Source organism: Panthera onca, chromosome D4 (assembly GCF_046562875.1).
Source record: "Panthera onca isolate mPanOnc1 chromosome D4, mPanOnc1 haplotype 2, whole genome shotgun sequence".
Lineage (NCBI taxonomy): Eukaryota > Metazoa > Chordata > Mammalia > Carnivora > Felidae > Panthera > Panthera onca.
The window spans coordinates 83,330,526-83,348,205 of NC_138351.1; the positions used below are offsets into that span (position 1 = coordinate 83,330,526).

The window sequence follows — 17,680 nt, forward strand, 5'->3', positions numbered from 1 at the left end:
GGGGTATAGAAGAAAGAATAAGACAGAATCCTGTTCTTAAGCTCAGTCTGCCTAGTTCATGGAGCCACAGCTCTGTTGCAGGCTCTAAATTGTCAAATGTTATCACTGCTTGGAAATGGATCAGAAAGGTTTCCTTTTCAGAGTCTCCATAAAAAAGTAAAAGACCCTAAAGTGAGATCATTTGACTTAAAACTCCAATAATAGCAACCACTTCTCTTTGCTGCTGCTTCCGCAAAGATACAGTATTGAAAACTGAGTTTATTCCATTAACACACTCAACCTCTCGAATGCTCCTAACTAGAACTGAGCATTTACTGCACATGGCGATTTCGTGCAGGGGGATCTTCTGCAGACCCTAACTGCCTGTGGTTAGCTACCAGGTAGCTGCTGGGTTGTGCCTTTGTTTTACATTTATACATTCACAATATGGTGTTTGTGTCACATTCTTCTTCTCACACTCTAATGGAGCTGTGTTTTGTTTTGCTTTTTAAACTAAGCATCTCTATTATGTAACACTGGAATATGACCACTAGTCTTCCCGATGCACAGCATGGGAAAACAGGTACCATTCATTCATTTGTCCATCTACACATTCAACAAATATTTAATGAGCACCTGCTAAATACCAGACTATGTGAGGGACCCCAAGGAGTACAAAATGTGGTCCCATCCTATAGGAACAAAGTAAGAAAGGAGCCAGGATTATGATAGGAGATCAAGTGGAAGCACAGAACTCCTCCTGGATGGTCAAGATACACTCGCTGGGGTTTATTTTTTCAAGTATTTTAGGACATACAGGAATTTCATTTTGGTCATATTCAGTGATGCTTTTCGAACTCTTTCAGATAAGCTCGGTCATCGTGTTTAAGAGGATTTCCTTCCAGTTCTCATCTTCTTTAACGTAAGGACCTACGTTGTCCTTGGGCAGTCTAGAGCAATGGCTCTCAGGCAGTGAGCGTTTGTGGTGTGGCTTCAAGATGCCAGCAACATAGGGGTCCCCGCCCCGGGAGGTGGACCGTGGAGATTGGGGCCAATATCGAATGATGGTCATCTTCTCCCAAGCGGCAAGACACGTTTGAATGAAACAGAAAAAAATATTAACCATATTTTCTCTTGTGCATTTAAAGAAAATCGACTCTAATGTATTTCTTAATTTTAAACCCTTGGTACCTACCACCCCCGTATTTGCCTGTAAGTGCTGGTGAGCAATACCATTAATAATTATTTCCTTCAGTATTTATTTGATATTATGTGTCTTCTTACACATTCTTTATGAAGCATTTGAGATAAAAGCCAAACTTTCAGTTACTTCAAAAGACAGGAATAAATGGGCTGGAATCTCACTGTGTTGTGACTGGTTTCAGGTAATCTGACACTTAAGCAAGAATGGACCCCACTGTTCCAGAAGATGGCATTCTCCTCCTTTACTCCCTTGACCCAGGAATGGTCATCACTATCATTTAGTTAATATCTACTGTCAGCAGAAACACTGTGCTGCGCTTGACATACATTACTGCTGTTTTTCTCAGCAGCCCTGTAAGGTAGGCATTATTTGCATTTTACAGATGAGAAAACTGAGGCTCAGAGAAGTTAAGTGGTTTCCAAGGTCATCTTCTGGCAGATGACAGAGCCAGGACAAAAACCCAGGTGGCTCAAGACATCTTCTGTCCATCCCACTCTGCCTCCTCGGCTGCTCAGACCCACGGAGCTACAGTGGTGGTCCCTGGGGTCCCGGAGGTGTTCACACCTCTCCTCTCCCTGCTTCATTCCCAGGGTTGTGATCTTGACCTGGGATGAACACTACACGGAGAAAAAACGGTGACCAGTAAGTCACTAGCCCCTTCTCTAGTCCACTCAAGGTTCCTCTCGTCAATGCATCTGTGTAGCTCAGGACTGTAGGTTTTGGCTTTAATTCCCTATCTGCTTGCCTAAAATAAACTGGAAAAATAAAATCTTTCACCAACTTTTCCTACAGAATATTCATGGGTACATATCCATGCTTCATAAACACACCACTGTCTGCTTAAAGACAGCATGGGCTCTGTGTGGAAAACAATTTGGTGGCTCCTCAAAAATAAAATTACCGGTATGACCCAACAATTCCACCCTAGGTATATACCCAGAAGAACTGAAAACAGGGGCGCCCGCAGATAGATGCACAGGAATGTTCACAGCAGTATTCACCATAGCCAAAAGGTGGTAGCCACCCAAGTGTCCATCAGCAGAAGGATGGATAAGCAAAATGGGGTATGTACATATATACGGTGGGATATCACTTAGCCTTAAAAAGGGATGAAGGGCTGACACACATTACAACGTGGGACGAACCCTGAAAATGTTACGCTGAGTGAAATAAGCCATACACAGGAGGACAAATATGATCTAATTTCACTTACATGATGTATCTAGAATAGGGAAATTCATAAAAAGTAGATGAGAGGTTAGCGAGGGCTGGTGGTTTGGGGGAATGGGGAGCTATTGCTTCCGGGGCTCAGAGTTCCTGTTTGGGGTAATGAAAAATGTTGAAAACACATAGTGATGGTGGTTGTACAGTATCGGGACTGTCCCTACCGCCACCAAACGGCATTAGCGATGGTTAAACTTAAAAAATTTATGTTACGTTTTACCACCAAAAAAAAAAAAAAAAGGAAGAAAAGAGAAAAGCGTGGGCTTGGAATACAGACGTGGGTTCCACGTCCAGCCCTATACTCCCAAGCTGTGTGGAGAATCTGACAGTCAGCACAGAGGCGCACACACCGGCCTCTTCCGGGCTTTCTCCTCCCCCCACCACCCCCGCTTCCCTCACATCCTGACTCTTGTCTTGCAGTACACATTGTTTTGAAGGGTCCTCAAACCTTTTTTTAGCACAAGATGGAGGCATAACTTAGTAACACCCTTATATATGTTCTGGGTGCCCTCCGCTCGCCTATGTGGAGAGCAGGCCGCTCACACCACAAAGCGCTCTTCATGCTTCCCCCCCCCCCCCCCCCCCCCGCCCCGAGCTGTTAGACGGGGTCAGTGTAAATCTGCTCCTTCCCACCTGGTGACGCGCTGGCACCCCGTCAGGTCCCTGCATCTCACTTGTATTTCTTCTACTCGGGAGCCCTCGAAATGGTGTTTCAGAGCTTTATTCACAAAGATGTTCGGCGCAGTATTAACTATAGCGCTACAAGACTGGAAACGACCTAGAGGTCCGATGTGAGTAGTTCCAGAAATTATGGTAGCTATGCCTGAAAGAATGCTCTGCAGCTATCCAGAAATGCGTGGGAGGTGATGTTAAACGGAAGGGGAACAAACTTCTCACTTAGATTTGACAGCAGCTATGTAGACGCTTTGCAAAATGAAAAAATAATTTAGGAGAATATTACGAAAGGTGGTTGAGGTAGTTGGGCTAGTTCAGTGGGACGGTCGTGATGTTTTAATTTTTCTGGTGTCTAAACATTCTTCTATTTTCTGGCACGCCGAAAATAAACACACACACACAGTTGCGCTTTTTTGAAACCATGAGATCAATGGTGTCACTCAACCAGGACACAGACATACGTGGTGTTTTTCCGACCCGTTCCGACACAGCCTCACCCGCTCATGCTTGAAAGCCAGGCTATCAATCTGCTTTCATCTTAACTTCTCCGTCTTTAAGGGGTTTTTTAGGTGGATAAATATGACTCAGCAGAATCACGTGCAAAATCAGGGGCTGTAAGGTGGATGATGCCAGCATACCCACAGCTGATCTGGAAGCTGGGCCTCTTGGGCTAGACGAAGCGAGCAGGATGCTGCCCACATGGCCTCCTGCAGAACATACAACAGTGATGCTCACTCGGTTCACTGCCTCCACCCCAGCGCCGGCTCCCTGAGGGCAGGGGCTGTGCTCCATTCATGGGGAGGGGGTGCGGGGGGTCTGGCTGGCAGGCTGGCCCAGAGACAGCCGCACCGGCTTGCCGAGTCAACAACTCTCATGGCGCTCCATCTATACCGGCCTTTCGGCAGATGACCGGCCCAGAACAGGAGGCGTCAGTTTTGCTCTCTAACATTTACCAAGACGCGCAGCGGGCCGGAGGTGGGAACGGCTACTTTCAAATGCACTGCCTTAAGATGACTCCACGTGTGAGCTGCGAGAAACTCTGAACAGGAAAAGGGATGAAATGGAAGCACCCAATTCTCTTTTGGAAAGTTCTTTAAAACTGAGGCCACTGTGGTTCGTCTCCCACAGGGAGGGTGGTAGGGTTAGTCTCGTTCAGATTTCGCGATGATATAATTTTAAACAAAGGAGTGTGGCAAAAGTAAGAGTCTTAAAAATTCATTCGTTCGAGGCAAATTCAAGAACCACACTGCTATCACCTATCCTCGAAAAGTTGCAATCTTCCACCAGGCACAGAAAGGATCCTTGGGCCAGCAATTAAAATCATTTGTCTTTCATCCCCTTCTTGCCAAAAAGGACCCCAGCCCTAACTAGTTAATCCCTAACACACACTGCTCCTCCCAGAGTTGCCTGGCAACTGCTAGGGAGGCGTGTCAGAGAGCAAGAAAGGCCTAAATAAATGAGCTGGAGCCTGGGCCGCCGCTTGACATGGATAAAGGGGGTTTTTCCGAACGGGGCTGCCTTGCTGCTTGTGGTTCTGTCCTTTAAGTGGAAGAGAGCAAGTTGGCGTGGCCGATACTGTTAAATATCTTGGGCCTTGCGCCTCATATTCTCTGGGTGACTGAAAAATGGGTCCCATGATCTGCAGACACCCTCCCCTCTGCCAGGTAGCACCAACCTCCAAAGCCTCAGAGACAAGGCAGGATGCGGCGGGTTTGTGTTGAACACCCTGAGCACAATCCTGGCCTCATACACTTCTCTGTTCCTTACTTTCTTTCAACCGTCCTGCCACCTGCTATTCCAGAACATACTCATTGATGCCTGCACTGTGTCATGCCCCGGGCCCAGCGCTGGAAATGCAGAGACAGAGTCGTTAACAGGGAGCATGAGGAAACCAGAACAAAGACAGGCAAGAGGGTGTGGTGGAAGGAACCTGAGTTTTGGAGTCAGGCCGACCTGAGGTTGCCTCCTGGCTCTACTGCTCACCAGGAAGTCACCGGCCAGCTCGGCCTTTGTTCCCACATCCGGCCCCCCCCCCCGCCCCGCCCTGTAAAACGGATAGTAAGGGGGCATTTGTAGGGAACTGTTGACATCACAGATGTGGACCGACTTGGAGATGAACCAGGCTCCAGCCTCGTGGGAGGCCGCCGAGCAGGTAGACTTGGCTCTAACTGGACACCCTTGGTGTCTCAGTCTCTGACCCTTGGGAGAAAGACTTCACGGGGGCCCTGAAGAGACACCGCCAGGGAGCCAATGCAGGCCCTCCTGGCCGGGCACAAGCACACGGCAGAAGGCATGGACGGGAGCAGCCTAGCTCTGGCATGTGGCCGGCCTCAGCAGGGGGCTGCCTCCCTCTTCCCTTCCGGGCAGGGGAAAGAAAATGAAGCTCAAGATTCCCCAGCCAGCTGCATTTTGAAATTTTTCCAGTAGGAGAGACAAAAAAAAAAAAAAAAAGGCCAAAGAGTTAAAAGTCTCCAGTGAGCTCTGGGCCCCTCAGCCTGGGGCTCGCCCTCCTCCCAAAGCCAGGGGGGCACCAAGGGGCACAGCAGGAGCTGGACGCCAAGCAGAGTAGAAAGGAGCACAAGTCTAGTCTGTCATGTCTCGTGTTTTAAAAAACCCAAACGCTGTGACTTTGCGGTGACCCAAGTCCCGCGACTACGCGGGTTGGCCCAGGGTGGGAGGCCGCCACACCGTAGCAGCGTGGTGGTCACCGTGGGCATGCGACAAAGTGGCCATAGCAGACAAGCCACAGGAGCTCCCAGCGGCTGGCTGTGCCCTCAGTCCCGCGGGCTCTCCTCTGCCATCAGCCATGGAATGTTCTCCGCACACAAGGCTGCTGCTTGGGCCCTGTGCTGCAGTCTGCCTCAGAGGCTCTCCCCTCCAGGCTACCGCCTGCTTCTGGCCACCAGCTTTCTCCCCTCCCCTTATGTCTCAAAGGCCTCAGTGTACCCCGATCCTTTGACCGAGTGAATCCACGTCAGGGATTCTGCCTGAGGAAATGATTCAGCCCGTGCACGAAGATTTATATAAAGATGTTCATCACAGTGTGATTTAAAATGGTGAAAGGTTACCGACGATCAAAAGAACCAGCGTTAGGATAAGGTGGTGGGCCTCAGAACGGATGGCAGCCTGTGGGAACTTGACACAAACCTCAGACCCTTGCCTTTTTAAAGAGCCCCACAGGTGATTCTGATCCACACCAGGGTTGAGAACCACTCAGGTCATCTGATGAGATATGTGCCACCATTACAAATGATGTTTAAGAAGAGTTTTTATATAATGTGAAAAAATGCTTGCAATATACTAAAGGCATAACCAAATTAACTGGGAACTGGACAGCTTTGCCAGGAATATCTCAACTGTCTGAAAGTGAAAAACCAAAAAAACAATCAGAATGAAACAAAAAGGACCCCCAAACCCTAAGGCCTAGGTAGAAACATGCTAACATGTCTTAATTCCAGATGATGGGATCACGGGTGTTTTCTCATTTCTAGTTCTCTGTTACTTTAAACTTTTTTTTTTTTTTTAAACCAAGAACAGGTGCTATTTTTATAACGAGAGAAACAACTAAAAGACAAGTGGCCCCGGGGAGGTCATCCTAACCTCCCTCTCAGCACTGTGCTGACTGCCACCCAAGGCACCATTCCCCACGCCACCCCCATGTGGCCGGTGCTCCCTGTCCGTCATCCCTTCTTGGGCTCACATGTGCTTTGCAGTCAATATTTTAATTAATCCCCCAAACAATCTTGCATGGAAAGTGTTATCCCATCTTTCGGATGAGAAGAACTGCCTAGAATTAAAACTATGGTTCAAAAACCATCCAGGTAACATGGTGATGATTCTTGGCCAGAAAATTTTAGGCCCTCTGGCTTCCCTCCCGGCCTTCCAGAAAAAACGTCTTTGGGAGCAGATGAATGGGACAGAAAGCACGACAAATCTGCCATATCTCACTGATTCTAGGACGCAGATTTCTTCACACAGACACACACATCTCTGGAATCTGGATGTGTCTTACAACTGATGGCATCCAATTGTCATCGGCAGCACCCTTTCCTGTTTCGTAATGGTACCTAAAGTAAGGGTGCATTTTACGATCGAATGGCAGCTGAGACTCCACGAAAGGTACCATGTTTACAACCAAACTCATTATCCTATCCTCAAAATGCTACTTTTAACGACTATGTAATATTCTATCAGATGGATATTTTTTAATTTATTTAACCAGTTGCCTATTCGGAACACTTAGTCTGTTTATGATTTTACCATGATGAATACAGCTACTGGGAACACCTTTGCATTAAGTTTTTTCTTTTTCTACTTATGGGCATCATCATCTTCTCCCAGAAGTCTTGGGAAGCATTTTGACATTTCTTGCCCCATAATTTTTTATCTTTGCCCTTTATTTTTTACCTTTGTAGACCCATCTAGACATTTCTTCTTCATGGTACCTCTTCCCGGTGTCACCACCAGAGGGCTCTCTTCTGAGTCCCCCTGACGGTCTCCTGGTCCTGCTTCCTGTATTTACTGTTCAAACATATCTCTGCTGAAAAACTAACATTCCCTAGGGGGTGAAGTTTACACTTCTAGTCTAGCATCCCAGGCTCTGTCAAATTTGGCTCCAACCTCTCTCCTGCAGCCCCCTCTCCTTACCCAAACTCACGGCCCCAGACAAAGTGGCCGTGAGGGGTACTGCCTCCAAGCCTTTGCTCGCTCAGTTAATTCCACAGCCACCACACCAACGGAGGCTCTTTCTTTTTCCAAACCTAAACCATCAGACCCAGGTCAAGTTTCACCTTCCCTATGAAACATTTTATGGCTTATTTGATCCTTATAACCATCTGGGGATGCAGAATGATAGGTATTCTAATCCTCATTTCACAGGTGAAGACACTGAAGTTTAAAGAGATTAAGTGGCTTGTTCAAGGTCGTACCGCTTGGAAGTACACAGCCAGGCTTTGAACTCCAGGGCTTCTGTCCTTAAACCCAATGCCTTTTAGAGCCAAGTGCAAAGTACAACCATAAACTTCTTCTGAGGAGCAACTTGTGCCCAGATCATATATCCAGCAATGCCTACCAAGATTCAACAGCCTTCGGATTCTCGACACATACACGACGATAACGAGATCGTTTTAAAAGTGGAGACACCGCACGTCTGTCAGTTCCCAGCAACACAGGGGAAGGACCGGGCCAGTTATCCCATTCTCCTTCTAGGGATGGGAAGACAGCCAAATTTTTCTTGAATTATACGGGCGCTCAAATCAGCCCTAAACCTGACTGGTTTGGCTGGGCCCGAGGTCAGGACACAGAACGAGAGCTGCCTCGCTTGGAGACCAGGAGGCAGACCTAGAGAATGTGCTTTAACTAAGGGCTTTAGAGGACCTCAGGGAAGTCGCTCACAGGAAGCTCGAAGAGAGTGCATCCCTTATGTTACGTGACCATGACACTGCCTGAGGCTGAGGCAGCTCAGCAAGTGAGGCCTCAGTGCGAGACAGGAGACAAGGAACAGGAGGCTGGTGGCACGAGGCCGCCGCTCCCTGACCCCCACTTTGCGGACAGTATGTCCTGGGTGAAGGGAAAGCAGGTGTTTGCTCCTATTCTGGGTCTCGCTGAGACACATGACCGAATCAAAGTGGTAAAAAAAAAAAAATCTTAACATATAACTGTGGCTCATGGGGAAGCATAACCGAGAGTCACTGTCAGAGTTTGCACATGAAATGTACCGTCCGACATATACTCACCTGCTGTCATTTAAGACAATAAAATGCTACAAGTTAAAACAAAAGACAGAAACAAACAGGCCTGGCCGACAGCGCAGCCTAAGCTGGTCCCTCATCCCCACTCCGACCGGGGGTCGGCTGCCATCATCCGCCGGCTCAGGATGAAGGGAGCTCTGTGCTCCTGACAGAAAAGGGCTGTCGGCAAGGTTGCCCTCCACGTTCTCTCCTATACAGAGTGACCCAGGTCCCCAAGCCAACTTCTCCGTTCTCCTTGGCCAGGAGTGGGCCGGGTAGAGGGTATTAGATGAAAGCTTCCCACTGAAGCTGGGACAGTCGGTACTTTCTTTGGTTTGACCCGATGTCTTGAGATCTCCACAATAACTTCTCACCTCACAGGGCAGGCGGGGGACATGGATGAGGCAACTGAGGCTCAGGAAGGCTGAAGGGCTATGGAGGCGGGTAACACTGTTTCCCAGTCCTCTGCACACTCCACCCTGGCCGCACCTAAGAAGTGAATCCCCAGGACACCTTGCTTTCTCAAGGGTGGAGTAGAGGCCCCTTTAAAGGAAAAGGGCACTGGGACAGAGAGGGAAAGCACAGGCTTTGGGACTATCCGGCTCCTCCACTGGTTAGCAAGTCGTGTTGCTTCTCTGAGCCTCAGTTTCCCCATTGGTTAAGTGGAGAGGATCCGCAGTGAGAGCAGGTGAGTGTGAGGTCTGGGCACCATATTTACATGCAGCTGGGGCTACCCGGGAGGGGAGGGATCTTAACAGTCACAGGGGCAGTACGACCTCTTTATGCCAAGAGGTAGGGCGAGGAGAGGGCGCCCTCCTGGCCTCACCACTCACACACACACACACACACACACACACACACACACACACTCACTCACTCTTCTAGGTGAATTCAACAACCAGATGAAGAGCTGGCTTCTTGTGACCCCTGCGGTACATTTCTCAGCCCTGACCAAACATGGATTTGTAAATGCCAAGAAGCTACTCACCGGCTCAATTTTCAGAGCGTTTCGGTAGCTGCCAAAGAAAGCGGCCTGGGCTTTGAGGAAGGCCCTGGCCACACCATCCCCCGTAGTTGTGGAGACCTTCTTCAGCCGGTTCTTCAGTGAAGAGATCTGGTGAGAGAGAGAGAGGAGACACAGGTTGAGGGCAGGGTGGGAGCATGGCCAGCTAAGCCCAACACGCACGGAGCTCCAGCAATTCCCCGGGCGGGGGATGGCTTTAATATCGCCGCTGCTGGGAGGACAAAATTGCATTCAGTATTAGGGTAGGTTTTCCAACTGGAATAGAAGGTCGTTCCTATTAGAGGGTATCAGATAAGAACAAAAACAAAACCACTTTCTAAGTAGTTTCAATGTACCAGGTAAGTGCTTTCACATCAATTTTCTAATTTAATTCTGTCAACAATCTTGCAAGGAAGGGATTAGTGTTCCTGTCTCACAAGGGGGAAAGAGTCTCAGAGAGGTTAGAATACAGGTCTAGGAACAAACCCAAGAAGTGGTTAATTGGAATATGAATTGAAAGTCTTATAATCTGAGCCCAAACCACACATATTATCTTGGTGCCAAATTACTCTTCCTCTTCAAATTACTTACATATTATTACTTACTTATATATTAGAAATAAATGGTTTATTTAGAACATACAATATATATCTCACACCTCATACTCTATACAGTAAATAAGTATATTAAAAATTGTTTATCAAATGTATATAAATATATGTATAATATAAATTATTATATACTTCATGCTCTGAAGAAACAGTAGCAGCTTGTAGATATTTCCTCAAGAGATTTTAAAAAATAGACAAGAAAGCCATGGAACTGGGAAAAGCCACCAGAAATACTTAGTATATAAATGTAAGCTATAAGGTCTTACATGGTGGCTAGAACTATATTGCAAATTTGACTTAAGGGCCTCCTCGTGGTCAAAGCAAAAAGAGAAACACGAGTTGTGAGATTCTTTGTATCCACGTATTACAAACAAACCAGCCGAACAAATGAAAACACGTTTTCCTGGAAGTGGGAACTAAAAGAGATTTTCCCCTGTGAATCCTCAATGCAGGAAAAACTGTGTAACATGGTGGCTGTTGCCCCAGTAACAGAGACAACATCAAGCTTCCTGGTCTGTTTTGAACATGCTTTCCGTCCCCCCTCGGGATGCCACACTGCACAACTTCCGGGCACACCATTCAAACTGTGTTCCATATGAAAAGTACCCCGGGAACATGGCAATGTGGTAGCCTTGAGTCAATGGTGAGCAGGACCAGACATGGGCCCTGCCCTCATGAAGCTGACATTCCAGTAAGGAAAATACCAATCCGTGTGACCTTGCTACTGTGATGTGTGTATGACAGAGATCACTAAGGAGGTCAAAGAAGGCTTCCTAGAGGGAATCAGGCTTGAACAGAAATCTAGAGGGTGGGGGTGCCTGGGTGGCTCAGTCGGTTGAGCATCCGACTTTGGCTCAGGTTATGATCTCACAGTTCATGGGTTCCAGCCCCGCATCAGGCTCTGTGCTGACAGCTCAGAGGCTGGAGACTGCTTCGGATTCTGGGTCTCCCTCTCTCTCAAAAATAAATAAGCATTTTTTAAAAATTCTAAAAAAAAAAAGAAATCTGGAGGGGGAAGTATAACTTGGCAAAGAGGGGAAGGAACAGTACCAAACACAGGGGAAAAAAACCCGATGGTGAAAAGGAGTTCAGCGAATAGAAAGGACTGTAGGTTCCGTGGAGAGAATGGTGGAGAATATGGCTTTTATAAAACGAGGCGGGGGGCGGGAGGGAGGCAGAGGTCAGAGGTGCTGTGAGTACATTAAGGAGTTTTTTCCTTCTTCTTGAGGGAAATGTAAACCTAATGACGGTTTTTAAGCACACAGGTGACATTTCAGGAAGGTGTATGGGCTTAGATGTAGGACTATGTAACGGCCTGACATTATTCAAGAATAAAATAGAAAAATTAGATGCAGGCGGCCCATGAATCATCTACAAATTTTAATATGAATGAGTGATGCTCATTTTTCTGGGCATAGGCTCCACACTTTTCCTCAGATCCCTAAAGGTGCCTGTGAACCTAAAAATATTAAGGATCCCAGATCTGGGATAGATTACATAGACTTTAGAAATGCTCCTAGGACATTATTTCTTATTAACAAGCTTCTGATAAGGGATTTTTTAGTGGTTTACGAAGATATATTTTACATACCATAAAATGCACTCATTTGAAGTATATAGTTCAGCCGTTTTTATTTAGTATAATGACAAGGTTGTAGAACTATGACTATTACCCAATCCCCAAATATTTTTATCACCCCCAAAAGAAACTCATCTTACCGTCAGTTACTTCTCATTCCCGACCAGTCTCCCCCCACCTCCCTCCTTCACCCTGTCCTACGTACCCAGGAATCCCCCTTCTTTCTCTATGGATTTGCCGATTCTGGACATTTCACATCAATGGAATCACACAATATGCGGTCTTTTGTGACTGGCTCCCTTCACTTCGCATCACGCTCATTATAAACAAGGTTACTCTATGTTGTAGCACTTATCAATACTTCATTCTCTTTCACAGGTGAATAATATTCCACCAAACGGACATACCACATCTTATCTATCCTATGTATTTATCTAAGGAATGGGGACCTGGGTTGTCTCCGCATTTTGGCCATTACGAATAACGCTACGGAGACAGCAGAGATTTTGAAGAAACTGAAGGGATAAAAAATCCTCTGTTGCCAGAGCCTGTGAAGATGAGCTGGAAGGGCACACGAAGTCATGGAGCGCTTGGCACACAGTAAGTCACCATGGAGGGCTTGCCGAGCTGAGGGAAAAAAAATCCCGTGCTGTTGCTATGTGTTTGAGCAGTAAACTGAGCGAAGGTCGGGCTACGGCTGATGTCCTTCTCTGGGAAGTCGAAGCGATGGGAATATTCACAGAGGGGGGTGGTTACCCTCTCTCTGCTTGGAAGTAGGCCAAGGAAAACAGTTTTCCTCTAGAAGGAGTTCTGAGTATGTCTCAACACCTGGGAGTAAATATCCCATTGATGGTGACCTCTCCTGCTCTGGGGCACATAAGCCCCGCGCCAGTCGTGAGAGCCCATGAAGAGCAAGGCAGGCCACTCGGCACCCAGGCAGACTCTGTCACGGACTTTCAACTTGAAACAGCAATGTGAAAAAGAAACATGGTTTATTAAAATGTTAAAAAAAAAAAAAAAAAAAAAAATATATATATATATATATATATATATATATATATGGCCCACTTCCCACCCTCCCAGTAACAGAAATGCTGCCTCTCCCAGGGACTAGGGTGACATTTCCATCCTTTGAAATGGTGCACGCCACTGTCACTCTCCTAGCTCCTCAAAGGCCTTGGGCCACCTGTGCTGCAGATTATTCCTCACTTAACCTTCCCCGGCCTTTCCCTTTCATTCGGGAGGTGTTTAATTACCTTGGATTCACAACGCTGCACTTCAGGTGAGCCTCTCCTAATGGCCTCATTATCATTTTACACAAAGAAGTCGTTGCTGATTGTAACTGAGCAAATACGAGTGTGTGCCTTCCCGCCTGCCCCAGCTGGTCTGAAACCAGCCAAGTGGTCCTGGGCTCTCGCTGCCCCCGTGACCACTTAGGCCAAGACTTCGGAAGACCTCTCCTCACCCGGCAACATGGAGAAGCTGCCGTCAGCACTTCCAACTTGGAAACTTCAAGCATATGTGCATCTGATAACCGGTGATAGCATTTTGTCCTTTAAATAAAAGCGAGGGCCGACGAAGGCTTAACATAACCCACAGTCATACATCTAAAACTGAACTTGCCGGGAGTACTCGCGGGGGTTCTGGTCAAATCATTAACATCGGGGTTCGCTGGGCATAATCTGGGGGCGATGGAAATGCTGATGAGGATGGCTTCCTCCTTTAATGAGGTATCGGGAGGAAGACAAACAGAAGAGGATACTGAATCGAATGCATCAGCTTCTCCCCCCACCCCGCCCCACATCCCATCTTGGTCACTGCAGTGTCACCCAGCTCCTCTTTTCCAGGGCCAGAGGCAGATGTTAGATTCCACACTTCTCCTTCCTCACCCACTACCACCCTCCATATCTTACCAGCACCACCCCAAACAGGTCCCAAATCCGCCCTCTCCTCTCCGTGCCCATGACCAGGGCACTGTGCCATCCAGCTCCACCCACCCTCTCTGGCCCAGACTGGTGGAGTAGCTTCCTAGACGAGCTCTCGGTCTCCAGTGTCCCCTCAGTGCCACCCACCCACAGCTGTCCCAGTAACGTCAGAAACATACGAATCCAGTCACTTCAATCCCTCCGTCAAAATCCTTCAACGCCCCCGCCCTTGGCCATCACCGCCTGCAGAAAAACATCGCAATGTCTCAAGAGTCGTTGTTGACGCTCTGCTCAACTGGCCTCACTTCCCTCAGCCCCACTTAACGTATATTGGACGGGTAGTGAATTACTATCCAGAAGCCTACACCACTCTCCAGCCCATACACACGGTGACTACTCAGACAGCGTGGTCTCTTGTCCCTTCCTGTCCTTTTTGTGAACATCTATTCACCCTCTGAGAGAGCATCCAGATGCCCATAAACGGGGGCCAAGGAAGTAAATTATACCACATCCTCACAACGAAATATTGCATAACTGCTAAGAAGTATGTGATAGCAGTTGAACTGATGTGAAAAGATGTCCACCAAATACTGCCAAGTGGGAGGAAAAATGAAAGTTGCAGAGCAATATATACAGCATGAATCATTTAAAAATTTATATATGCATATACATATATATATGCTTATATATGTAGTAAAAATCTAAAATGCCATGTATCAAACTTTAAGTATGCAGGGATGCTTTTGTTTTCCGTTTTATGCACTTTTGATTGTTTTGATTATCCTTTATTAAAAAGCATATGTTCCTTTTATAATAAAGAATTTAAATGAGGTATTTTTCCTTAATGGTCAAATGAAAGATTGCCCTGGGTTAAGGGAAAAGAGGGAATCCAGATGTCCCCTCATCTGCAAAGCCTTCCCTGACCCCTAAAACAGGGTTAATGACACCCTGCTGAGGCCGCTTGGACCGCAGAGGTGAACTGCGGCTACCACGTCTCCTGCTCGACTGAGTTCCCAGAAGGGCCAGCAGTGCTTGGCTGGTGTAACCATTCAGCCCTTGCTGCTACATGAAGGAACAGGCGAAAGAATGTTTTGATATCCTAAGTGGCATTTCCAGGGGCTGAGCCATTCTGCTTGGAGGAAAGTCTAGGATCACATTCTTCAAGCAGACTGATCACTACAAGAACCTGGTCTCAGTCGGGAAGGACTGGGGGAGAAACAGCTACCCATCCGTTCCCCTTCTGCAGAAAGCCACCGCTTGGATGCAGCCGGAACTGCAGGGAAAACGAACCTCCGGATGCTGAAGCAGTCGAGGAGGACAGCCAGCCCAGCCTTAACACTGTAAATGCAACATGTGCAACGACAAAAGCAGTATTTCCCACCCCACCCTCACCCCCCGCCCCCGCACTGTGTTCTTGTTTCACCTGGTCACTGAAGGCTCTACCTCACAGACCTTGATTTCACCTGCTTCTCTGTCCCCATGCACTCCTCAGGTGGCAGGGCAGCCTGACTCACCTAATTTTAAGATCAGAAACCTGGCTTTCCTACTTTCTTAACCTTTCTGAGCTTCCATCTCCTTTGCTGTAAAATGACGTATCTGCAACCTACTTACGTTGTGAAGATTACAATATAATGGGCGTAAAATGGATAGTGGATATAGCGGATAGCCTAATTTGCTTTGGTATTCATGCTTCCTCTTTTACCTGGACTATTGCGACCATCTTTCAAGTGGTGGCCCTTCTATTTTCACCCTGGTCTAAGACAACCTTTGCGTGAACTTGCCTTTCTAAAACAAGAGGCTACATCATATCACTCCCTTCCTCTAAAATTTTTGATGGCTCCAGTGGTGCTGGGTGGCTCAGTCGGTTAAGCCTCTGACTTTGGCTCAGGTCATGATCTTGTGGTTCTTGGGTTCAAGCCCCATGTTGGGTTCTGTGCTGACAGCTCAGAGCCCGGAGCCTGCTTCAGATTCTGTGTCTCCCTCTCTCTCTGACTCTCCTGTGTTTGCGCTCTGTCTCAGTCTCTCTCTCTCTCTCTCAAAAATAAATAAACGTTGAAAACAATTTTTTTAATTTTTGGTGGCTCTATAGTGCTCACATAATCAAAGTCCAAATTTCTTAGCACAATATTCAAGGCCCTCTATGGGCTCGGCTCAAGCTCCATTTCCAACGCTGCCTTCTACTGAATTTCAGAGGTCTCCAAACCACCCCTAAGCCTGGGATATTCTTTATCCTATTCTTGAACAAAATCCTTTCATTAAAAAAAAAAAAAGCCCCTTTCTGTGACACCCTCTGTCAGAACAAATACCTCTTTCTTAGGGCACAGTAGCTTACTCCTTCCATTGATCCTAATCTTCGCAGGCCCCATGCTGGAGATGTGCCGGGAACAGGTGCGGATGGCCAGGACCCAGTGCAGGAGAGCTGTCTGTAGTCAGGCTCCCCCAGAAGAGCCACAGGCAGCTTGCTGCTACTCCAAAAGGGGCTCTCGGGTGGTATATATCATCATCCTCATATTCAGCTTTCTGAATAACCAGTATTTTTACATATCTTCTTCCCCACCAGAATGAAGATAACTTATCAGCGCTCAACAGATACAGGTTTCTTTTTATTTTAGTTTACTTTTTTTAATGTTTACTTATTTTTGAGAGAGAAAGAGACAGACAGACAGACAGACAGTGTGTGAGCGGGGGAAGGGCAGAGAAAGGAGACACAGAACTCGAAGTGGGCTCCAGGCTCCGCGCTGTCAGCACAGAACCCAACGCAGGGCTCGAACTCACGAACTGTGAGATCATGACCTGAGCCGAAGTCGGACGCTTAATCAACGGACCCACCCAGGCGCCCCGGATTTATTTTGTTATTACTCGGTTGCAACTTGTGGGCGGGGAGGCAGGAAGGTGGAGATAAAGACGGCCCACGATTCACCTACCCCCCTCTAAGACGCTCCTATCCACTTCTGACAGGAAAAGGGATCTACAAAATACTGCCAGACGGGGAAAAATGCAAGTTGCTGAGCAGTATATATGGCAAAAATCGAAAGCGCCACGTATCAAGCATGAACTATGCAGGGATGCTTTCACTTTCTATTTTATGCACTTCTGATTGTTAGGATCTTTCAGTAGCATCCCCACTGCTTGGAGGATAAAGACTAAAGTCCTAGCCTGGCCTGCAAGGCCCGGGGTGATTGGCCTCAGCCTCTCTCAGATTCGAGGCTCTGTATCCCCTCCATGGCGTCCACCCTCTGGACTCCGGTCACACTGGCCTCTCGTGCACCCCAAGACCTCTGGTGGGCCTGGTCCTCCGGAGTGCTCCCAACACCATGACCCCCTTGCCCACAACCCAGCGCTGTCCAATAGGCCCGTCTGCCAATAATTTATTGCCTGTGTCGTCTGCTGTGGTAGCTGCAACTGAGTGCTCGAAATGCTCCTGGTGTGATTGAGGAACTGAAGTTTTTATCTTATTCCATTGTAATCAATTAAAATTTAAATAGCCACAGGCGAATAGTGGCTACCGTACTGAACAACGACCTGTCATCCTCCAGGTCTCAGCTCAAATATAATCACTTCCTGGGTCTGACCCCTCAGAGTAGACCAAGGTTCCCTGTCACATACTCTCCTTGCACCGTTCCTTCAATGTGAAATGGTGCATGTTGCAACAATCCCATAAATGTCTCTTTTCTATTAGGCTGGACATTCTAGGAAGGCAGGAACCATGACCATCCTCAGGGCTGGCACAACACTTCAAGCAGAGAGTTTT

At 47.4% G+C, this 17,680-nt stretch overlaps 1 protein-coding gene across 21 annotated transcripts in view; it reads right to left on the reverse strand.

Annotated features, from left to right (window-relative positions):
• DENND1A (DENN domain containing 1A) overlaps positions 1 to 17,680 on the reverse strand; it is a 509,645-nt gene that overhangs the window by 144,041 nt on the left and 347,924 nt on the right. For all 21 annotated transcript variants that reach the window (XM_060608727.3, XM_060608728.3, XM_060608735.3 and 18 more), the window contains one exon: positions 9,800 to 9,925. In XM_060608727.3, the coding sequence (XP_060464710.1) occupies positions 9,800 to 9,925 (126 nt within the window). The remainder of the gene's footprint in view (positions 1 to 9,799; positions 9,926 to 17,680) is intronic.